The 25484-nt window shown below is 38.2% G+C and overlaps 1 protein-coding gene across 1 annotated transcript in view; it reads left to right on the forward strand.

Annotated features, from left to right (window-relative positions):
- The first annotated feature begins 314 nt into the window (after window positions 1–314).
- Window positions 315–25484, forward strand: part of SMIM31 (small integral membrane protein 31) — a 45983-nt gene continuing 20813 nt past the window's right edge. Inside the window, exons 1-2 of the mRNA XM_031010375.3 lie at window positions 315–595; window positions 16593–16729. Coding sequence (XP_030866235.2) covers window positions 16618–16729 — 112 coding nt within the window. The 5' untranslated portion in view covers window positions 315–595; window positions 16593–16617. The remainder of the gene's footprint in view (window positions 596–16592; window positions 16730–25484) is intronic.

Consider the following 25484-nt stretch of genomic DNA (forward strand, 5'->3'; position numbering starts at 1 on the left):
GGGTCCATCTCAAAAAAAAAAAACGAAGACAAAAGCTGACAAGTAGCTGTGAAGTCCCAAGATAAACTGTGGTTGAAAAGTTAATTTTTTATCACACTCTCGTGTTCGGCTTGCCTGTTATCATTAAAGACATTAAAGCATACTATAGAAATTGACCTATGTTCAGACACGTCACTCCTATAAACCACCTGTTGAATTTCTTGACTGTCAGCCAAAGCACAATCTTTGTTTGCTCAGAACTGTGTATAGTAGTGGTATTTACAGATGGTTGGGTGACAGAAAAAGTAAATAACTACGTTTCATTACAGTTTCCTGTTTCCTTCTTGATCCTTCACAAGGGAAGATTTTCTTTTTTAGAGGTACAGATTCCTCTTAGTCAAGTCCTGATTAAAACTCCAGCTAAGACATTAGTAAGCCTTGGTTAGTGAAGTGGCATCAGGAAGTGCCTACATTTTCATGGCCTGGTAGCGTTCAGTGAAAATGTTCATTAACAGACACAGGCCATTCAGTCCCGAATCCCAAGACACTGAAGACTGTGTTTGAATCAGACTCACGGGTTCCTTCCTAGCCACTCTCAGGGACAGGAATGCTTCTGGTAAGTTTTTATAAATCACCTATTTTATTTACCTCAAAACTCTCTCTCTCTTTTTTTTTTTTTTTTACTAATTCATATGGACTAGAAATGTAATATTTAACTGCCACAGCTAAGAAATTTTACTTATTGTTCCTTCCTGGAGGTATTTTTTTTTTACGTTAAAAAAATGGCTAAAGAAGGAAGGAAAATTTTCTGTTTTGTAGAACAACTCCCCCTGAGAATATTTTTCTTCTCTTTTGCTATGTTTGGTTTATTTGTCCTAGTTTTGTTTTTTTCCAAAGCCAGAAAATACATATTTTTATTTAATTCAAAGGTAGAATTAACCAAATTAAATTAAATCATACGATTTCACTCAGTTCTTATACTTTTCTACTGCTGAAAATATGGTACCATATTTTGGTGAAAGCAAGAAATAATTTCAAAAGAAATATTTTTAAGGGATGTAGTTAAATAATTATTTATTTTAAGTTTAAGGCTAAAAGCAGATAAATGACAGTATTTCCTCCTGAGTATGATAGAAATATTTTTCTATCATCAGATATATGTTATTAAAAGCCTTTAGAAATACCCAGGAGGAAATACTGTCATTTATCTGCTTTTAGCCTTAAACTTAAAATAAATAATTATTTAACTACATCCCTTAAAAATATTTCCTTTGAAATTATTTCTTGCTTTCACCAAAATATGGTACCACATTTTCAGCAGTAGAAAAGTATAAGAACTGAGTGAAGTCATATGATTTACTTTAATTAGAAATATTTTTCTATCATCCACAGCCACAGCCGGGCGCGGTGGCTCATGCCTGTAATCCCAGTACTTTGGGAGGCCAAGGCAGGCAGATCACTTGAGGTCAGGAGTTTAAGACCAGCCTGGCCAAAACGGTGAAACCCTGTCTCTACTAAAAATGCAAAAATTAGCTGGACACGGTGGTGTGTGCCTGTAATCCCAGCTACTCGGGAGGCTGAGGCAGGAGAATCACTTGAGCCCAGGAGGCGGAGGTTGCCATGAACTGAGACCACGCCACTGCACTCCAGCCTGGGCTACAGAGGGAGACTCTGTCTCAAACAGAAAGGAAAGGAGAGGAAAGGAGAGGGGAGGAGAGGGGAAGGGAGGGAGAGGAGGGGAGGGGAGGGGAGGGGAGGGGAGGGGAGGGGAGGGAAATCTGTGGCCAGCATTGTGTTGTTCTAGATATTCAACCTGCAAATCTGAGCTGAAATATTATGGGATATGCCTTGAAAATTGAAATTGAATGAAACTGATGTTATTGATTTGCCTTTTGTCCCATGTGATAAAATATAAAAAACACACCCAGTCTCACACCAGTCTCTGGTGGGACAGAGACTAGAAATTACATCATCAACAATTTAAAAAATTCTTTGGAATGCAGTAGTAGCAAAGGCTTTTAGTTCCCAACACGTTGTTATGAAAATTGTTCAAACATAGAGAAAAATTGAAATACTTGTATCATGAACATCCAAATGCCTTCCATGTAGATTGTACAATTAGCATTTTTCTATATTGGCTTCTTTACATATTATCATCTCTCTGTACGTCCACTGATTCACCTTCTTTATTTTTATGATACCTTTTAAAGTTGAAGACCTCAGTAAACTTTACCCCCAAACATTTAGGAAAGTATATCACTAACTAGAAGTCAATACTTGTTTAACTATTTTCTTGAGATGAAATTCAATTAGAGTGAAATGCACCAATCGTTAGTGTTATGATTCAATGAATTTTAATGGATATGTACATCTATGTAATCCAAACCCCCGTCAAGATATAGAGAACATCTCTGCACATGTATCCCAGAACTTAAAGTAAAATTTCTTTAAAAAGGAAACTTTAAAAAGTAATAATAGGCCGGGCGCGGTGGCTCACGCCTGTAATCCCAGCACTTTGGGAGGCTGGGGCAGGCAGATCACAAGGTCAGGAGATCGAGACCATCCTGGCTAACATGGTGAAACACCGTCTCTTCTAAAAATACAAAAAAAATTAGCCAGGTGTGGTGGTGGGCGCCTGTAGTCCCAGCTACTCAGGAGGCTGAGGTAGGAGAATGGCATGAACCTGGGAGGCAGAGCTTGCAGTGAGGCGAGATCACGTCACTGCACTCGAGACTGGGGGACAGAGTGAGACTCTGTCTCAAAAAAAAAAAAATAATAATGTAAACAAATAAAAGGATATAGAGAACATCAATATGGCTCCAGATCTAGAATGCTCTTTCCTTCTACCTAATCAAGTTCTACCCCTGCCTCCAGATGTAAACAATCTTCCTCTCTACATAGTATGTATGTTCAATGTTTTCTTCAAATTCATTTGTCTTGTATGTATCACAAAATCGTTCTTTTTAATGTTGAGTAGGATTCCATTATATAAATATGTAATTTGTGTATCCATTCTCTTGTCAATGGACGCCTGAGTTTTGTCCAATTCTTGGCTAGTATGAATAAGCCTGCTATGGGAGATAAGTGTTTCTCTGAACATATGTTTTCAGTCTGTTGTGTAAATACCTAGAAGTGGAACTTCTAGGTCATACTGTAGTTATAGTTTATTTTATAAAAGACTTCCAGAGATTTTTTCAAAGGAATTGTATCATTTTAACACCCTAACATTGTATGAGCATTTCAGTTACTACACATCTTTGCCAATCTTAGGGTTTTGGCTTTGATTTTAGCTATGTTAGTGGTTAGGCAATGCTATCTTATTGTGATTTTATTTGCATGTATCTGATGATGAATGTTGTTAAGCATTTTCTCTTAGGTTTATTGGTCATTTGCATATGTTCCTTTGTGAAATGTCCATTCAAATATTTGGGCCATTTTTTTAAAACTTGGATTGTGTTTTTGTTATTGAGTTGGAGTTTTCGTAAGTATGTATTGCTGATACAAGTTCTTCGTCAAATATGCATTTTGTTAATATTCTCCCCAATCTGAGCCTTGCCTACTCATTTTGTTAATGATGCATTTTGATGAGCACTAGCTTTAAATTATGATGAAAAGTCTAATTACAAATTTTTGTTTGGCTATTAATTTTCATGTCCTATCTTAAAAAGTCTTTTTTTTTACCATTAAGTTGTAAAGACACTCCACTATGCTTTTTTTTAGAAGTCTTACTGTTTTAGCTTTTACATTCAGTTCTAAGACTATGTTGAATTTATTTTTCATATGTTGCTGAAGCAGAAACAGAAGTTCCTTTTTTTTTCTTATAAATGTCTCATTGTTCCACCACTGTTTTCAAAAAAACATTTTCTTTTCATTACTGAATTGCTTTGGAGCTTTGTAGGAAATCAAATGTCATAAAGGGTCGATCTTAACTTTGAACCCTTTATTTAGTGCTACTAATCTATTTGTCACCACTTACACAAATACTACACTCTTTTGATTACTAAAGTTTTATAGTAAGTCTTGAAGTCAGGTAGTATGAGTCCTCCTACTTTGTTCTTTCTCAAAAGTTTAGGTGCAGCCTTTGCATTTCCTTAGAAAATTTAGGATCAGCTTGTCAATTTCTACAAAAAAGCATGATAAGATTATGACTATAATTGCCTTGGATTTATAGGTTAATCTGGGAAGCTTAACAATATTGAGTCTTCCAATCCATAAAATATGGTATATCTCTCAATTTATTTAGATATTTTATTTCTCTCAGCAGTGTTTTGTAGTTTTAAGTGTATATATCTTCTCTATTTTTGTTAATTTATTTTTAAATTATTGAATTCTTTTAAAATATAATTGTTATGTTTTATTTTACAATTATTGAGGCCAATATATAGAAACGCAATTGGTTTTTCAATATTGACTTTGTATTCTAAGATGTTACTAAATTCTAGTAGTTACCTTGTAAAATTCTTAGGGTTTTTTACATAAACAATCATATCATCTAAAAATAGAGTTTGTTTTACTTATTAAGTTGTGATCTTTAGGCTTTTAAATTTTTATTTCTAACTTTATTGCATTGGCTAAAGCCTTCAGTATAAGTTGGATAGAAATGACTGAAGTAAATATTGTTGCTTAGGGGCAAAGGATTCAACAGTCCACCTTTAAGTATGGTGTTAGCTTTAAGTTTTTCATACATGTCCTTTATTAAATTGAGGAAGATCATTCCCAACTTTCTGGGCATTTTTATCATGAAGAGTGTTAATTTTTTTCAAATGCCTTGTCAGTATTTATGGAAATGACCATATATGTAGTTTTTCTATTTTTTTTTTTTTTTTTTTGAGACGGAGTCTCGCTCTGTCCCCCAGGCTAGACTGCAGTGACACGATCTCAGCTGACTGCAAGCTCCGCCTCCTGACACGATCTCAGCTGACTGCAAGCTCCGCCTCCCGGTTTCACGCCATTCTCCTGCCTCGGCCTCCAGCATAGCTGGGACTACAGGCTCCCGCCACCACGCCCAGCTAATTTTTTTTGTTTGTTTGTTTGTATTTTTAGTAGAGACTGGGTTTCACCGTGTTAGCCAGGATGGTCTCGATCTCCTGACCTCGTGATCTGCCCGCCTCAGCCTCCCAAAGTGCTAGGATTACAGGCATGAGCCACCCCGCCCTGCCTCATATATGTAGTTTTTCAGCTTTATTCTGTTAATAGAGAACATGACAGTGATTGAATTCCAAATGTTAAGCCGACCCTGGGATAAACCCTGCTTACTCATTATAGTATCCTTTTATGTACATTGCTGGATTTCATTTGCTATCATCTTATTAGGATTTTTGTGTTTATGAACATTAAGAATATTAGTCCACAATTTACTTTTGTTATTGTTTTTGTAATGCCTGCCAGTTTTGGATATCAGAAGTAATCCAGGCCTCATAAAATGATTAGGAATTATTTCCTCTGCCTCTATTTTCTGATTTTATGTAAACTTTTTTTTCCTTAAGTGTTTGATAGAATGCACTCATCTTGTGAGAGCTCCTCACAATCTTTCCATGGAAAAGGAGACTGCTAATAATAATAGCTATCATTTTGTGAGGTCCTACAATGTATCAGTTACTTTATTTGGTATGTTACATATGTTAACTAATTTAATCCTCACAACAACCCTGAGAATAGATATTATTCTTATGTCAAAAATACAAAAACTATATCTGTAAGTGCCAGGGGCTAGAGTCAGGTATGACTCGAACGGGTAAGCTTTTTCCATTTAACTAAACTCCCTATCAAATTTATTTTTATAGTGACCTAAAGATATCCCTATCAATGAGGTATCATTCCACCAGGCAAATCTGTATCCACTTCATTAGATCTTCATTCATTCATTCATTCACTGAATCATATTGGCAAATACTAATTGAGCTCCTCCTGGCTAAATATCTAGCCAGGTATTATTCCAAGCACTGTTCTAGGCTCAGCAAACAAAACACACAAAAATCCTTGCCCTCATGAGGCTTAAATTCTATTATACTAAACAATAAATATAATAAATAAGTAAAGATTAGAAGGTAATAATTGCTTTGCAAAAATATAACAAAGCAGGCTAAGGAGACTGGGGGGAGTTCCAACTTTTAATATGATGGTGAGAGTAGACCGCACTGAGAAAGTAACACGTCTGAGCAAAGGCTTGAAGGAGGTAAGAGGGTAAGCCATTCAGGTCTCCAGAGAAGCGCATTCCAGGTAAAGAGAATAGCCAGTACAAAGGCCCTCTGGTGGAAATATGCCTGGAGTGAAGGAGCAAAAGCCAGGAGGATAGTGCACCTAGAATGGAGCAAATAACGGGGAGGAAAGTAGGAGAGAAAGTCAGAGACAAAGCAGGACCAGATAATTTAGGGTCTTCCAACAGGACATTTGCAAGGATACTGGCTTTTAATCTGAGTGAAATAGGAGCCATAATAGAGTGTTGACCAGATAGGCAATGTAGTATGCCTTACAATCTTAAAATGCTGTCTTAAGGGTAGAAAGAAAAGCAAAGGGAGAAATTGAGAGATCAGTTAAGACCCTATTTCATTAAACCTTGTGAGTAGTAGTGCTTCAAATCAGGGTGGTTGCAATGGAAGTGGTGGGATTCTGAATGTATGATGAAGATAAAGCCAATAGGGGCCAGGCCTGGTGGCTCATGCTGGTAATCCCAGCACTTTGGGAGGCCAAGGTGGGTGGATCACTTGAGGTCAGGAGTTCAAGACCAGCCTGGCCAACATGGTGAAACCCCAACTCTACTAAAAAAAAAAAAATACAAACATGAGCCAGGTGTGGTGGTGGGTGCCTGTAATCCTAGCTATTCAGGAGGCTGAGGTGGGAGGATCACTGGAACCTGGAAAGTGGAGGTTGCAGTGAGCTGAGATAACGCCACTATGCTCCAGCCTGGACAGAAGAGTGAGACTCCACCTAAAAAAAAAAAAAAAAGATAAAGCCAATAGGATTTCTTGAAAGAAGAGGATATTAACTGTGAAAGAAAGATAGGAGTCAAGGATGACTTTGAGGATTTTATCCTGAACAACTAGAAACATGGAGCTACTGTCAATGAAAAGGGAAATAAAGGGGGTGAGACAAAGAAGGAATTCTGTTTTAAACACATTAAGTTTGAGAAATAGTATGTACAAGTCCAAGGATGCATGAGATCTTTGTCCAGTGAAATCTCTTAAGTTTCTTAAAGTTTAGAAATATTACATATTTTCTCAAAGCCAGTTGTCCATCTATGATAAATATTTTATTGCCATTCTAAGCCAAAGAATTAAATGCCTTGGTTATTCTTCCCATTTTGAAACCAACCGTATTTTCAAATATAGTAGTATTTGAGTGTGAATTTTTCATTTAAAAGAAAATCACAGGATTTACTAATAATTTATCTTTATGCCACAGCATAACTTTATCAGAGAAATAGTCTTTCTACTATGAAGAAGTAAATCAACAATTTAAGAGTTCTAGGAAACAAATAGAACAATTTTCTTGAATTGATTTTTATTCTTTACATAATCATCTTAACTCTGTTACTGAGTCATTCATCCTTATCTTAAAAAAATTCATAAATCACCTTTGAACCTTGGCGAGGTAGTTACAGTTTCTGCCCTTTGAAACCTAGCAAAATAGAAATTACAACACTGTTTCACATTATAAAAGAAGCCACAGTCAATTCCTCATGCCTACAGTAGAGTCTGTAGTTGCAAAGAGTTGGGTCAATTCTACTGTCCAGCAGCCCAGTGGCCCACCATCATAGTTATACCTGGATTGCAACAGGTAATCTCCACCCTGTTCATAAGACTCAGTTTAATAAGGTCTCTGGCTGGGCACTGTGGCTCACGCCTGTAATCCCAACACTTTGGGAGGCCAAAGAGGGTGTCTCACGAGGTCAGGAGTTCAAGACCAGCCTGGCCAAGATGGTGAAACCCCATCTCTACTAAAAATACAAAAAAAAAAAAAAATTAGCCAGGTGTGGTGGCTAGTGCCTGTAATCCCATCTACTCAGGAGGCTGAGGCAGAGAAGTGCTTGAACCCGGGAGGGGGAGGTTGAAGTGAGCCGAGATCCTGCCATTGCACTCTAGCCTGGGCGACAGAGCGAGACTCCACCTCAAAAAAATAAATAAATAAATAAAAAATCAGGTCTCTGATGCTTTGCGTTGCCTCCCACTTCCAGAGCTCCTGCTAGCTCAGCCAATGTCGGCAGGAGGGAGGAGAAATGTGAAAGAGTCACCTCACCTCTCCACATGCCACCACCCCCAAAGCTCACACAGAGCTCACTCTACAGGGTCTAGTGGTTGTGAAATGGGAAACTGCTTGCAACTTTAAATAGGAACTTTGGGGTGTGAAGCTTATGACTGAAAGGGGACTATAAATATATCTTCCTTTAAATGGATAACAAGCATGGGCAAAAACAGAATAATCTCTGCAAAATTTTAGGGATTCTAAAGACTGGAGATATACCTAACATCAATAGAAAGTCAAGGAATTGGGAATAAGGTATAATGTTCTAAGTAAAGCCTTCTTCTATTTTAACAAATATCTAATTCAACCAAGATGATCGAATAAATGTTTAATTCAATCAAATGATTGAAAGTATTCAATATCTGGCCAGGCGTGGTGGCTCACACCTATAATCCCAGCACTTCGGGAAGCCGAGGCAGGCAGATTACTTGAGGTCAAGAGTTTAAGACCAGCCTGGGCAACAGAGTGAAACCCCATCTCTACTAAAAATACTAAAATATATATATTTTTTGAACCCAGGAAGCAGAGGTTGAGGTGAACCAAGATCGCACCACTGCACTCCAGCCTGGGCAACAGAGTAAGACTCTGTCTCAAAAAAAAAAAAAGAAAAAGAAAAAGAAAAAAAAAGAAAGAACGTATTCAGTATCTAATCAGAGCCCACAATGCTGCTATAAAACAATGTATAGAACATTTGCTTATATTCAGTGCACACTTCATCTATCAGATTGAAAGCATCGGAGCTACACAGTTGTGGGTGAGTTTACATGATTCCACTCTGCCTAGAAGAATGAAACGCTTTGAAGAACATGCAAAGGGGAAAACCTAAAGATACCTGAATTCATGCTCTCCTTGGGCAAAAATAAAGCTCTAATGACCTCAAGTTAAAGTGACTTTGGAGATCTGATATTTTTCAAGCACAAAAGAATTCTAATTGTTTTGCTTAGGGGATGAATATCTAGTTAAAGACAAAAGGCGTAAAGAAAAAAATGAAAGTTATTCACAACATTATATACAGTGTATATACCCTTATGAAGGGGAAAAGAACTTTAGTAAACCTATACCTTAGAGACTTGCAAATTTGGCAATGCTTCTTTCAACCTTATAAATGCCCATTGCCTCAATAATTCAATTCATTAAATGAGAATATCAAAATAAAAATACAAACCCTTCCATGATTTTATTTCCTATTTCCTATTCTCTTTAGTTTCCAAAATTCTTCCGTATGTTATATTATCTATAATCACAAAAAATTAATAACTGGAATTTTTAAATCATCCTTTAGAAACTCAGAAAGTGTTATTAACTAAATTGAAAACTAAAGTGTACATCAGGAAGGATGAGAATGTCTTTTAAAAGACATTTTACATCTCGGAATTTTTAAAAATGAACCAAATAGAAATTCAGGCTAAAATTAAAGAAAAAAACTTTTTAAAGAATAAATCTGCAATAGTGAATTAAACTTCAGAATTTCTAGTGACACAGAAAGGGGGATGAATCTCAATGACTGTATGATTGAGCATTCACCAAATGCCAGACACTGTTCAAAGTTCTTTATTTCACATGTGATCCTCCCTAAAACTCTAAATATCAGTCTCCTAAGCTTACAGGTTAAGCAAATTCAACAATCACAGTACATTTAGCTTGTTCTTATGGAAAAGATAACCTTGTTTCAGGCAATGTTTTTGCCAAAGATTTAAAAGAAGGCATAGAACACCTGCTTATTAACCTAGTGGGTGTGTGTATATATGAAAAAATCAAGTTGTACACCCTAACTGTATACAATTTTTATTTGCCAATTATACCTCAATAAAATTGGGGGGAAAAAACCTTGTGGTTGACGTAAAGCCAAAGGAATCTTCAAACATTCTGTGAGATAAGAAAAATAATGGTAGATAGGAAGTGCTATATCTATCTTTAGTTTCCAAAATTCTTCAACATATTATTTATAATCGTATATTTATAATCACAAAAATTAATAACTGTAATTTTTAAATCATCCTTTAGAAACTCAGAAAGTGATATTAAATAAATTGAAAACTAACAATTGTTGAATTTTCCCTAAGCTGTTTTGGTCAAATAGCTGTCCAGCCTGAATTCCTCTAGTGATGAGGAACTCACTATCATTGGAGGCATGGATTGCCCTATATGTTTTTTTAAATGAGGCCTGACTGGCAACCAGACCATTGGCAGACCATTGAGTTAAAATGTGGTGGGTGTGGCAGAGCACAGTAGCTCACACCTGTAATCTCAGCACTTTGGGAGGCCGAGGCGGGCAGATCATGAGGTCAAGAGATCAAGACCATCCTGGCCAACATGGTGAAATTCTGTCTCTACTAAAAATACAAAAATTAGCTGAGCGTAGTGGTGTGTGCCTGTAGTCCCAGCTACTTGGGAGGCTGAGGCAGGAGAATTGCTTGAACCCGGGAGGCGGAGGTTGCAGTGAGCCAAGATCGCGCCACTGCACTACAGCCTGGCAACAGAGCGAGACTCCATCTCAAAAAAAAAAAAAGAAAAAAATGTGGTGGGTGCTGTTGTTACCTTACTGGAATCCAGTCAACCTAATTCAAAATATTGCCTTCAGCTTGGTTACTCCACTTTAGAGGGATTTGGAAGTAAAGGAGAGAAATCAAAAGGGACAAAGGACACAGAATTATGTCATATGAAGAATATTTGTCTAGACAAAGGAAAGAAAGCCCAGGCAACATGACAAATTCCTGGTCTTCAAATATTTGAGGACCCCTCTCATAAAAGGAGAACTTTTTAGTTCTGTATTTAGGAATCACATGGTAATAGTTAAAAGGAACAGAATTTTAGCTGATATAGAGTTTTCTAAAGAGCAGGGTTATCCAGAGATTAAACAGATTGCCTCCAGTGATAGTGAGTTCCTCATCACTAGAGGAATTCAGGCTGGCCATCTATTTCACCAAAACAGTTTAGGGAAAATTCAGTCATTGTATGGTGTCTGGACAAGGTGATTTTTGATTTTCTTTCCAAACCTGAAACTTTATTTGGAGGAAAGTTCTCAAGGACAAGATGGCTTTTTGTTCAGAGTTTGACCAGAAGAAGACTTGAAACATGGAGTTGCCCGAAGAAACAGAGGAAGGCAACATGATAGAGGATCCATCCAAAAAGAAAGATTGAGAAAATCAAAGAGACATGTAGCAGGTTGAAATGTCAAGTAGGAACAGCATTGACAGGAGCTGGAACACATCATTTGTCATTCAGCAAGCGTGATTTGCCAAGTACTTGGTGTCAGGGAGTAAATAAGAAAAACAGTTTTCTGCCTGTATGAGCCTTCAAGGTGAATACATAATTCAGAAACCATATGCAGAGACTAATGAGCATTGTTGGCATTTCACAGATGGACGGGATAATTCAAGGCTTTGTTTAGTAGACAGGACTTACACCATGACAGAACCACCCTCCTACAGATAAAACAGAAAAAAGTGCCATTGGTTTCAGATTATTTAAATTAGATAAGCATTCAATGCAGCAGGTGAGTCTTGTTCAGAATTTTTAAAGAAGGAAGGGATACTTTGTCTCAGGAAAAAAAAAAAAAAAAAAAAGGCAGATAAATCCAGGAAGCAACAGAAGTGGCATGCACGTTGGTTAGTAGCCTTTAGACTTTTTCCACAAGGCCTTTGAAGGCAAGGGGGGAGTGGGCACTGCAGTATCTCACAGATTTTTTTCAGCCCATAATTTTCTAATGTAGCAGGCTGTAAGAATTCAAAACACTAAATTCCCACTGCCCAGAAAAGTGCATTTACTTCCTGTAAATAAGCCCTTTATTTTTACTTCCTGTAAATAAGCCCTTTATTTTTACTCTGGCAGATTTTTCTTTAGATGAAGGCAGTCATTTTACCTAGTCCCTTTGGCCCTTGATTCATGCACACAGCATCTACAATAGGAAGGAGACCCAATAAGAAGAGCATGTTCCATGCTGTCCCCAAGCAATCATAACAGCACTCAAGGGAGCCGCAAGAGAATGAATGGATGGTGCACAAAGAGAGCAGTGAGCTCGGTCAGCAGCCATGAGACAGAAAAATAAAGTAACAAAGGAAAAGAAACACATCTCCCCCGTGAGGGCAATAACAGCAGCAAAAGAAACCATCAATCCCAACCATGCTGCCTGTTTTATGGAAACCTTAAAGCCATTTTCAAAATATACTTCTTGTCCTCTAGGTGGGATTTTCTCAAGTAATAGAGTGCTTGATGCCGCTGAGATTTCCAAATACATCTTCAATCCAGAGTTTCCATTCACAGCTGTGAAATTCAGATTTTTGCATCAACTTGCCTTCTTCAGTGCTGCTTGCATCCACTCGTTTATGGTCACTCAATTAATACTTATGGGAAAATGTACTATATGCCCGTCATTTTTCTAAGCCCTATAGGTACGGAGATAAACAAAGCAGACTGCTTTCATAGAACTTTAATGGGGAAAGACAGACAAACAATAACAAAAAAATGTAGCCAGGCACGGTGGCTCACGTCTGTAATCCCAGCACTTTGGGAGGCTGAGGCAGGCGGATCACGAGGTCAGGAGATTGAGATCATCCTGGCCAACATTGTGAAACCCCATCTCTACTAAAAATACAAAAAATTAGTCAGGCGTGGTGGCACACACCTGTAGTCCCAGCTACTCGGGAGGCTGAGGCAGGAGAATCGCTTGAACCCGGGAAGCGGAGGTTGTAGAGAGCTGAGATCGTGCCACTGCACTCCAGCCTGGTGACAGAGTGAGTCTCCATCTCAAAAAAAAAAAAGAAGAAAAATGCAATGGAGAATAGCTGTGATGAAAATAAAACTGCTGAGAACCTGGCTTAGATTAGAAGTCAAGAAATGCCTCTGTGGGGAGGTGGTGCTTGAACTGAAGAGAAGACACAGAGAAAGTAGACAAATGAGAATGTAGAGGAGATTCTCAGGCAGGAGGAAGACAGGATGAGCTTAGCAGGGCAAGGAACACAAGCAAGGTCAGTGCAGGAGCATGCAAACTGTCACACATGCTACCAACAGACGGGATATGGGGTAGGTGATGGGGGCCTAGTAGGGAAGAACTGGGAGTCTGAATTTTATTCCAAGGGAAGCCATTGGCTAGTTAAGTAGAAGAGGAGTGGATCTGATTTACATTTATAAAGATCATTCCCTTCGCGATGCTAAAGGATAGTAGCAATACAGAATGTTAGGGTCGGGATAGTCTAATGACCATCTGAATTTAATCTGTTTCCTAAATTATCTAAGAAATAATGACATATCAAGGTAACCATGCTTTAGTCACTAGTAAATGATTTAACTTAACTAAGCTTAGATAAGCTTAAATGTGATAGAATATATGATAAAAGGAGTTACATTAATTTTTTTCATACAAAAATAATATGATTTACCTACTATCTGTTACTAGATAATAATTTCAGTTGGTCCTAACCCTTAGAGAAGCTGTGGGGAACAAGTGATACATTTTTGCACCAAGTAAGCTAAGATGGAGAAAATGTCCAGAGAACAGACTACAGATACACAACCCAGGAAGAAATGCAGGCTGTACAACCAGCTGTTCTTCAGATGCTCCATCAAGGATACGCAAGAATGGGAACAGTGTAGGCACCAGAAGCATCATCTTTGCATTTAGAAAATAACTCTTGGCTGGTTTATTTATGCAGAAATCACCTCTTCTTGAATTTAGGGCATAGTTGTGGAGAGCTCCTGGTCAAGGGCTCTGTGCCCTGAGCATTTGACAAGAAGGTAGTCAGGTTCCAAGTTCCATAATCATAGATGTCTGACAATATCTATTATCCCACTGTGTCTTTTCCCCCAGCTTTCAATTTCTACTGACAATTCAAAGACCATTATTTTGCGTTTATTTGCCTAGAATGACAGCATCTAGGGTAGTGAGCTAGAAATAACTCATCACAGGGCCAGATGCGGTAGCTATGCCTGTAATCTCAGCACTTTGGGAGGCAAGGTGGGTGATTGCTTGAACCCAGGAGTTTGAGACCAGCCTGAGCAACATAATGAGACCTTGTCTCTACAAAAAAAAATCAAAAAATTCGCTGGGCGTAACAGTGCATGCCTGTAGCCCCCAGCTATTCTGGAGGCTGAAATGAGAGAATTGCTTGAGCCTAAAAGGCCGAGGCTGCAGTGAACTGTTATCATGCCATTGCTCTCCAGCCTGGGCAACAGAGCAAGACTTTGTCACAAAAAAAAAAAAAAAGAAAAGAAAAGAGAAAGAAGAGAAAGAAAGAGAGGGAAAGAGAGAGAGAGAGGAAGGAAGGAGCTACTCAGGAAGCTGAGGCAGAGAACTGCTTGAACCCGTGAGGCAGAGGTTGCAGTGAGCCGAAATCACACCATTGCACTCCAGCCTGGGCGACAGAGCAACAGTCCATCTCAAAAAAAAAAAAAAAAAAAAGAGTGAGGATTCTGTAACCAGGTTGCCAGAGGAAGGGAAGGAGGCAGGAACTCACCACACATGAGCTATGTGTCCAGAAAACATTAACAGCTGCCTCCTCTCAAAGACAACTACCTTAAAATCTGTTGATATTCTAGGCGTAGCACAAAACTGGAAAATAGGAGAAACCATTTTGCATGAGCACAGGGTACTACATATGTATAATGAAACATCTTTAGAGAGTGTGGGCAATTCATCCTTCTTTCTCCGACCTATAGCACTTAAAAACCACTAGATGGCACAAATTTTTCTGTTTTTATTTTTATTTTTTCTTCAGGAAAGAGTCCTCACAGAAAACTGAAGGTAAAAATAACCGTATTCTCTGAGCTGCTTTAGCAGAGTTAATAGTCTTCATATTCTCTGAAGAAGCAGAAGCTTGATCAATTCATTTTCCAAATATTGATGAATGGCCGAATATGTGAGAGTGCATCAGCATCTCTACTAACCACAATGAAGTTTGAGGAATTAATATTCTCTACCACCGATTTCACACATGATTCTGGGGGCCTCTTTTTCCCAGTGATCTTTGTCTCCCTTCTTTCTCCCTGAACTTCATTTTAATGTTGGGGCACCCTCTGCACCCCATATGGCCAACAAGCTACCAAGATCCTTCTGCCCTTCCATCAAATCGGCTCTGAGTTTTATCCCTTCCTCTCTATCCTTCCTGCTAAAATCCTGACACAGAGCTAAAACTCACTCTGAGTTTTTTCCAGTTACCATTCTCTTCCTTCATTCTCTCCTGTACATGGAGATGCCATTAATATTCGCAAAATACTGCTTCATCATGTCTCCATACTACTAAGGACCTTATATTCATCTTCTAATATCATTTGCAAAAAGACTAAGCTCTCATCTTGACGTTAAATTCTTTCTATTATCCTTTGCTTAACCCATTGTATCTTCTACCACCTAACATAAAAACTCCTCTCCCATAAAAAATGATGAGTTCATGTCCTTTGTAGGGACATGGATGAAGCTGGAAACCATCATTCTCAGCAAACTATCGCAAGAGCAAAAAACCAAACACCGCATGTTCTCACCCATAGGTGGGAACTGAACAATGAGAACACATGGACACAGGAAGGGGAACATCACACACCGGGGCCTGTTGTGGGGTGGGGGGAGGGGGGAGGTATAGCATTAGGAGATATACCTAATGTTAAATGATGAGTTAACGGGTGCAGCACACCAACATGGCACATGTATACATATGTAACAAACCTGCACGTTGTGCACATGTACCCTAAAACTTAAATTATAAAAAAAAAAAACTCCTCTCCAATCAATCCACATAATGCTTTTGCAAAACATGATCGTAACCATTATGGTGGGTTTGGGATTGATTGGCTGGTTGGTTGGTTGGTTGGTTAGTTGGTTAGTCGAGTGTCAGTATAGTATATTGATTAAGAGTGAGGATTCTGTAACCAGATTGCCAGAGTTGGCATTTCACCTCTGCCATATACTAGATTTATAACTTAAGGTAAGTTACATCTTAGTGCTTCAGTTCCTTCATTTATGAAATGGAGACAATACTGGTACCTCACTTACAGCGTTATTATGAGGATTAAAGGAGGTAATAGCTCAAGCTTTTTCAAGTGCCTGGCCCCGTTTAAGTGCTCATTGCATGTCAGCATACCTTGTCTTTATTCCCAGAGTTGTGTCAAAAAACTCACAAAGCTGTGTAAAGGTAAATTGACTCTACCATTCACATTTCTAGGCTCTCTTCCAATCTACACAGTGAAATTGTATGCCAAATTTCAAAACAACAAGAGCACAGTCCATTCTTGCCACTGCCAAATACATTGTTTCAGGTACACAGAAGTATTTTAACAAGCTTTAGCAAATCTCACACATGTTGAATTCTAAAATAAATCATTGCTGAGCAAGCTGTCTCTGGATTAGAGTATGCTGAGCCCATGTTTTATTCCTATTGTAGGTGAAGAAGTTTTCGATGGTGGTTCATGGAGCTTCCCTACACCAACTTGGAAATGGCATTCATTTTATTGGCTTTTGTTATCTTTTCCTTATTTACCCTGGCTTCCATCTACACTACTCCGGATGACAGTAATGAAGGTAAAAGAAGACAAAAAGAAAAAAGCTCTTTGTGGCTACTGTGTCCTTTTCCCTGCCTATCATCTTGCCGTGTGTTGGGATTTGGTTTGGTTTCTATCCTGTGTGTGAGGATAACTTTGTTTTTGTTTTGTGGCATGTATGTGTGTTCATTCAACTATACATAGAAAGGAAAAGGATTAGAATTTTTTAATGAGTTCTTGGTAAAGCCCAAACATTTAAAAAAATTATGTAGAAGTCTTTTAAAAACCCAGTACCACATTTTTTTCCTCATTGCCAGTGAAAACAATTGTTAATAAGAGAAATATATAATTTAAAGGATTGTGCCCACCACACGCTTACCACATGGTAACTATGGGCCCATAGTTCAGGGCCCACCACATTTCAGACAAAATTGATAACTGGGGAAATGATACATTTGGGAACCAAAAATTTATATTTATTTGTGTATAAGTGTGTATAAATATACGATTAGGAAATTATGGATATTCATAGAAAATAAGATAAAATCATAAAAAGCAAATTGCATTTGTGCTTCCTAGCTTATCCCCAATCCCATCAATTCTTGACTATAAAATAAGCGCTGTCTATGAATTAAAAGACTATTCTATCTTATAGACATACAACACTATCATAACTAGGAAACAAAAAGCCGCAGTAAATAGACATTCCAGTTCATGCTGACTTGCAGATTGCGAAACATAATTGGAATCCATAAAATCTTTTTCCTGCTCACAATTGTTTCCACTGTGTTAGTTTAAAATGGGTTTGGCTAAAAGAAAGAGTAAAACCAAAATAGCAGTTACTTTAACTACATAATAATGTATTTCCCTCACCAGGACAGGAAGCCCGGAGGTAGTGAGTTCAAGGCTGACGTGGCACTTAATAAAATCTTGGAACCCAGGTTACTTCTACCTTGGTTCTTTCCATCTTCGACATAAATTTTAAAGAATCCACTTGCTGGGCGCAGTGACTCAAGCCTATAATCCCAGCACTTTGGGAGGCCGAGGCAGGCGGATCACGAGGTCAGGAGATCAAGACCATCCTGGCTAACACAGTGAAACCCTGTCTCTACTAAAAATACAAAAAAAAAAAAATTAGCTGGGCTTGGTAGCACGCACCTGTAGCTCCAGCCACTCAGGAGGCTGAGGCAGGAGAATCACTTGAACACGGGAGGCGGAGGTTGCAGTAATCTGAGATTGCGCCACTGCACTCCAGCCTGGGTGACAGAGAAAGACTCTGTCCCAAAAAACAAAAATTAAAAATTAAAAAAGAATCCACTCAACCTGGAAAAATGGTTGTCTCATTTTGGTGCCTTAAAAATTGATTAAAATGAAATTACTTAGCTATAGTGGAAATTAGAATGAAGCAGGGCTGATTTTCCCAGTTTAGTACACTGTTTACTGACTATCTTGTTTGCCTGTAAGCATAAAAAATAATGGAAATTTTTATCAGGAGCTATATTAATTCATTCTTGCACTGCTATAAAGAAATACCTGAGACTGGGTAATTTATAAAGAAAAGAATTTTAATTTGTTTATAGTTCTGCAGGCTGTATAGGAAGCCTAGTGGCTTCTGCTTCTGTGAAAGCCTCAGAAAGCCTCCAATCATGGTGGAAGGGAAAGGGGTAGTGAGGCATCTCACACGGCCAAAGCAGCAGGAAGAGGGAGAAGGGGGAGGGGAGGTGCTACACACTTTTAAACAACCAGATCTCATGAGAACTCACTGCCATGACGATAGCACCAAGGGGCATGGTGTTAAATCATGAGAAACTGCCCCCACGATCCAATCACCTCTCACCAGGCCCCACCTTCAACACTGGGTATTACATTTCAACCTGAGATTCGGGAGGGAGCACGGATCCAAACCGTATCAGGAGCCTTCCATGAAAAGGGCAGAACGCGAAGCACTTTAGAGGCATTATTGTGTTTAATCTTAAAACAATCCCATGAGATGAGTAATAATAACATCACTATTTCACAAGCAAGGACACTGAAGTTTTAAACTTTACCATGGATCACTCAGCTAATACGACAGAGAGCCAGAAGTTAATCTCCAGCTTATAGGACTCCAGAATCTGGAGTGTGCATAACCAGCACACTTTCTCTTCAGATAACCTTGAAAAAGACACTTGGCTTTAAAAAAAAAAAAAAAAAAAAAAAAAAAAAAAAAAAAGCATATATACTTCTCTTTCTTTCTGCAAAGGGCTTAAATTGACTAAAAAGATATAACAAGATACAACTTAATTTTTAATAAGTAGATAAGGACATCCAGGCAAAAGGAAAAATTAGGGTAGGAAAAAATGGGTGAACTTGGTAGGGAGAAGGAGGCTGGCATACTATTTCAGCACAGAGCACAGATTTGTGATTAGTCACTTCTGGATTCATGTCCTGGCTCTGCCATTGGGTAATTCTGCCTTTCAAAAAATCATACAACTTCTCAAAGCCTCTGTGTTAGTCTGTTCTCATGCTGCTAATAAGGACATACCCAAAACTGGGTAATTTATAAAGGAAAGAGGTCTAATTGACTCACAGTTCAGCATGGCTGGGGAGGCCTCAGGAAACTTACAATCGTGGTGGAAGGGGAAGCAAATACGTCCTTCTTCATTTAGTGGCCAGAAGAAGACGAATGAGCGAAATTGGGGGAAAGACCCTTATAAAACCATCAGATCTTGTGAGAACTCACTCACTATCAGGTGAAAAGCATGGAGGTAACTGCCCCCATGATTCTATTACCTCCACCTTGTCCCTCCCACAACATGTGGGGATTATGAGCACTGTAATTCAAGATGAGATTTGGGTGGGTGGGGACACAGCCAAACCTTATCAGCCTCCATTCCCTCATCCATGTTTTGGGGATAATAATAGTACCTTTCCTGCAGAGTTGAAGTGAGAATTAAATAAAATAAATCATATAAAATGCCAAAGGGTGACTGTTAGTGGAGTCTTCTTCTTGGGAGTCTTCGTGATTAGAAATTTAGATAGAGCAATAAGGTTCATCATCTGGCTGGGCGCGGTGGCTCACGCCTGTAATCCCAGCACTTTGGGAGGCCGAGGCGGGCGGATCACAAGGTCAGGAGATCGAGACCATCCTGGCTAACACGGTGAAACCCCGTCTCTACTAAAAACACAAAAAATTAGCCAGGCGTGGTGGCAGGCCCCTGCAGTCCCAGCTACTTGGGAGGCTGAGGCAGGAGAATGGCATGAATCCAGGAGGTGGAGCATGCCGTGAGCTGAGATTGTGCCACTGCACTCCAGCCTGGGCAACAGAGCGAGACTCTGTCTCAAGAAAAAAAAAAAAAAAAAAGGTTCATCATCATGAAAAATATTTATTACAAAACCAATACAACTTGTATTCACTTAATCCATACACTGGGTCAATGTCTTTGTTTTAAATATCTAGCAATACAATACATTCCACACAAATCAATTGCAAGGTGACATCACACATGTCACAAAAGATAAAAATCTGATGTAAGGGAAGGTAAAGTTAGGGCCACTGGAATCCCTCAGGCAAAGCCACTGACAAATGAGTGCTTAATAGAATTAGACCACCTATCCAATAAAGAAGAGATGGGTACATAAGCACCCCAAAATAGTGTGAAGTGAATGCCAAAGAAGTGAAAGACATCTCAGAAAATTAATGATGCTTTGAATATTTTTTGCTAATGTTATCCTCTATAGAATTGTGCTATGAAAATCACAAGTAACAAGGAGAGTATTGTATGGAGCTATGATGCAAATGTGTCAGAAAAGTGATGCTCCCCAACCCACCCACATCAACATCTCATCCATTATTTGTCTAAAATTAACTTTGAGTTGCAATTACAAACTGTATTTTATTAAATGAGTAACATAATTTTATTTTCATTATTTTTAGTTTCAAGTTTCAATATAAAGTTTCATTCAAAGTTGTTTTTTGTTTTTGTTTTGCTATTTTATATTAAATTTTGCCCTGGCTCAAGTAAATTCTCTTTAATTGATCCATTCCAGTACCATTTATTCTCAGATTAAAAAGAAATTACCTGTTACAGAATGATATCCTCAACAGTGTTAGCCAACATCAGTTATCATCCAAGGAACTAGCTGGAGGCATGCTCTTAAATCTACTTACTTGTAGGAAATGGGCCAGACATTTGGGTCTTTTCTTTCTTTAAAGCCAGCCCAGAGGAGAAAACTGACAACACCGAACTTTATCTGAGCTCTGTGCTTCTGGAAAGGAGGTATAGTCCAGAAATTCCACCAACCTTTTATTTTCTGAAATCTCCCCACTCTTATTTTCCAGGAAATGGCTTAAGGAAAAGAACTACCTTTCCCCTTATGACATAGATAAGACTCACTGTCCACTCTTTCTCCTGACTTCCCTAAGACCCATGAAGACTCCCTTGTTTACCTGAGCCTTAGACAAATACAGACCTTTCCTCTTTTGCCTGAAGCTGCAGACAAGAACAGACACAGACCTTTCAACTCCTTGTTCTTTGTCTCATGAATGATTTAGCTGAGATTTGAACTGTTTGTCCTTCTGAAACTAGCCAGATAGATAGAGCTAAACATTTGCATTACAGCTATTTGAGACTTCTCCTGATAGCAAAACAATCCCAACTATAAATCATCTTACCTGTAACTTTTCTACTCCTGCCTATAAAATTCTGCAGTAAAACTACCCTGCCAAGCTACTTTGATCTCTGGATTTGAGGTGCTCTCCCTATAGTAATAGCTTGAATAAAATCAACCTGCTTACTTGTGCGCACACATTTGTGTGTGTGTCTTTGACAAAACACAATCTGGTCCCTATATATGACAAACTGGTGTGGATATGATAAAAAGTAATATAGTTGCTTAGTAGGATTACAACTATTTCTGGCATGGAGAAAAGAGATAATGGCTCACTAGAAAAGAATCTCATTAGGGGCTCTAGCTCAGGGATGTTGGAACTTTTTTCAGTAAAACCCTTTTCCAGATCTGCTCCCTCACCTACAACACATTTACCCACGTGTGTGCAGTTGAAATGAAAGGTTCATAAACTCAGCCTCTCTATAGGTGATATACTCCAATACTTTGCATTCTGTTTTGTTCTTTTTTGCAAGGCTGGTGGCAATTCACCTAAACTACATGTCAATCTCCCAGGCAGAAACCTTCACTAATTGGCCATTGCCTGCAGAATAAAATGAAAATTTCCAAGGCTTTTGATCATTCTTATTGTTCCAAGTAGAAAATGTCCACCTGTCCACCAATAATCCCCTCCTCCCCCTCTACTTGAATCTTACGTATTCTTCAAATAAGTCATTTTCTCTCTTCTTTAATCAGTCTAACCCAAAATGAACTCCCTCTCTGTGGAACTTTCATAGAGCATTTTAATATTTCACTAATTTGGTGCTTATCTTCATCACCTTGTACTATTGGTTATGTTTATATGAGTAGGAAAATAGACTATAAAATAAGGAACTAGAGTTCCATGATTTGTTACTTGACTTGGTTGACCATTCAGCAAGTATACTATTTTACATGCTGTTTGCAAGAAGGCACTGTAGAGGCATGGGCACAGATGAAAAATTAGCCAATTACCAGTCTTGCCCTTAAAGTTTAGAGTCTCAGAGGAGAGGTAATACAGGTAGGAAAGTACAGGATGGTAATTCCTATTCACATAAAAATACAATTCTTCATCCCTGTGTAAAGCCTTTCCTTGAATGGCTGAAAATAAAATAGCAAACTAACAAAAGCATGTTTTAAAGATAATAAGAAATCACTCTTTGCATGTCATCTAGAATGTAAGCTCCATAATGCAGATTTGGTCTGTTTAACCACTGCTCATCCCAGCACCTAGAACACTATTTGGGAAATAGGCGGTTTTCAGTAACTCATTACTGGATAAATTAATAAATACCTAGAGCTTATTTCTTTAGAGAAGCTCGACATACGAGTTTCACATTTCATGAGCATTATACATCATCTTACTCATTCTATAGCTCTTCCTACCACTTTTTACCTAATAATAGTTCATGTTGCTTTATCTATATTAATAACTTAATCCTAAGATTAGGCCTATGAGGCAGGTATTGTTATAATGCTACACTAAATCTAAAATCCTCAGAAATACTCATTAGGATCTCATGGACTTGTATATGAGCAGAATCACAGGCTGATTTACACACAAAGATAATATATGGAATATTCATAAACCTCCTTCTTGAAAACTCAGTGACATGAAGCACAAATTAATTCAGAATAACGCAAATCAATGTAGACAGGCTTTTCATGATGGTCTTCAATGTATATTTGATCAACTTTCTGTAATGTTCAGGTTTGATATATTCATGAATTGAAAACGGATTTTAATGTCTGTCAAACAAAACATGACCAGGATAGGCATACCCTCGGGGCAGAAGTAATTATATTCTGCATGCCAAAGTCAAATATAAATGGCGTGGTGTATTTCCATTTTTTGTGTTACCCAGACCACTGCTTCCTTGTATTTTCTTAAATTATATAGAATCATTTTGCACCTATTTCGTTGTTCTTTAGATTTTAAATTTACCATTGTGAAGCTGTAGTATCAGTTTAGAAGAGATTAGTATAACAGTCTCTTTATATCTCTAGAGGTAGCACATAGTGACGCGGCAGTAGCTGCTCTTTCCTGACTGAATCATATTGCTGTCCACCTGCACACTAGGCCCTGTCTTTGAAAGTTGTCTGGTGTAATGACCAGTAGGAAGTGATAAAATGTAAGTGACCCATCAGGGAATTATAAGGATGTTCTGGGAAGGTAATGATCCTTCATCAAAGGTGTGTCCAGCCTCTTGACAAACAGTAGCTATCCAGCATCCCCATGCCAGACACTCCCTTCCAGAATAGCTGTAACTGCCAGGTGAACAGTCTTGGTGACTTTGTCCATGATGCACAGAGCTTTAGAGAAAGTAAGCCCAAGGCTGGCAGATCCCCAGTCCAGATTAGAATCAACTTTATAATTTTAGAAAGTCTTAGGTTTTAAAACTTGATGTCTGTTAAGAATTCATTTAGATATTACATATATTGCTGTTGTCCAACTGTGTCAATGTGGCCAAAGGCCCTACAGCACTACAGCACAGAAAGATATCTGTTCATAAAGAAAAATTGCCACTGCTGTGATTCTATATTAATCAGACAGCAATAAGCATGTTTGTTGTTTAAGAAGATCCCTACCATTTTTTCAAAGCTGGCCTCACAAACCAGAGTCAAAGTCATAAACCTGGCCACATGCAGTGGCTTACGCCTGTGATCCCAGCAGTTTGGGAGGCCAAGGCAGGAGGATGGCTTGAGCCCAGAAGTTTGAGATCAGCCTGGGTAACATAGTGAGACCTCATCTCTATTTAAAAATAAATAAATAAATAAACATAAACCTTTCAGCACTCAAGAGTAGTGAGGCAAAATCAAGTAGGGAAGCTACAAATTGTACCCAGGTAAATAGATTTAAAAAAAAATTTTTTTTTGCAATGCCACCTCATTCTTCTCCAAAATCAACATTAAGCACAAAACAAAAGTTTAATATACACCTCTAATAATATACAAAATGATTTGATAGTACCAGCACACATTTAGGGAGTTATATGTGATGACTCGATGAAAAATTTATTCCCTTGGCACACAATTTGGGTTGTCTGCAAAAATAAGAACTGATGATATCTATAGCACAAAAATAATATTTTGAGTGTTCACTGTATGCCAAGCACTTAACATATTTAAGCCTCCTTTCATCCCTGTGACCACATTGTAAAGCAGGGAAGTAATGCTATGTCTACTTTGGAGATAAGGAAAATGAAATTCCCAGAAGCAATGTGCCCAAGGAGAGGAAGAGGCAGGAAGAGCTCGGTGAGCATGATCATGGCTCAGGTTCTCCATCCACATGCCTGAGACAGGGGTGAGTGTGAAAATGGGAACTGACTCAGAATTAACTATGTGATCGTGGGCAAGTTGCCAAGTTAACCCTCATATCTAAATTCAGGCATCCTTGAACAAACATAGACAGATACTGATGATCCACCATGTTTACTATAACCATAAACTCTTTGTGAATAAAAAATGGCCTCTCAACCTGGAAAAAATGTAAAATAATATTGAGAATGGAATCCACTAAACAGGAAAAAAAAAAAAAAAAAACTCCAGCGCATCAGCTACATCATTTTCAACTGAGGGTTTCTTTAACTACCTTAAAGTTGTGTTTGTAATTAACTAGGTTTGATTGAACATAAATTAAATGTCTTTTGGTCGCAGAGAAGTTCAACATTCGGGTATGTATGCCTAAAACAGTGTAGTCTTAGAGAATGTCATGAAGACTGTGTTCATTTCTAATTCTTCAGTAATTAGAGATGGGTTTACATTTTGGTCACCCCAGCTATTTCCGTAGCGTGTGGCTAAACTATTGGGCATGCTGAGCTAATACTTCACAACATAGTTCTGCGGGTGCCAAAAGCCACAGGCACCAAGGTTTCCAGTTAAATTGTTAGGAAAAAAATGCCAAAATGTCTGGATCCTGAATTGGAAGCTTCTGCTTCTGCTTCGTAAAAGTGAGGAAAGCCCCTATTAGCAAAAGACCAAACTGAGATTAGTGGCCAATCTGTAGACTTTCTATTATTTCACATAGTTTTAAAGTTATTTTTCTGCAAATTTTTGTCATGAAAAAAGTCAACAATTTTTTTTGCAATTTTTCTGTTATCTCTGAATACAATGACTCTTCTGCCTTTATAAACCAAATTGTCCAAAATTAAGAAGACATGGCCATAAGT

Source organism: Gorilla gorilla, chromosome 3 (genome assembly GCF_029281585.2).
Source record: "Gorilla gorilla gorilla isolate KB3781 chromosome 3, NHGRI_mGorGor1-v2.1_pri, whole genome shotgun sequence".
Taxonomy (NCBI): Eukaryota; Metazoa; Chordata; class Mammalia; order Primates; family Hominidae; genus Gorilla; species Gorilla gorilla.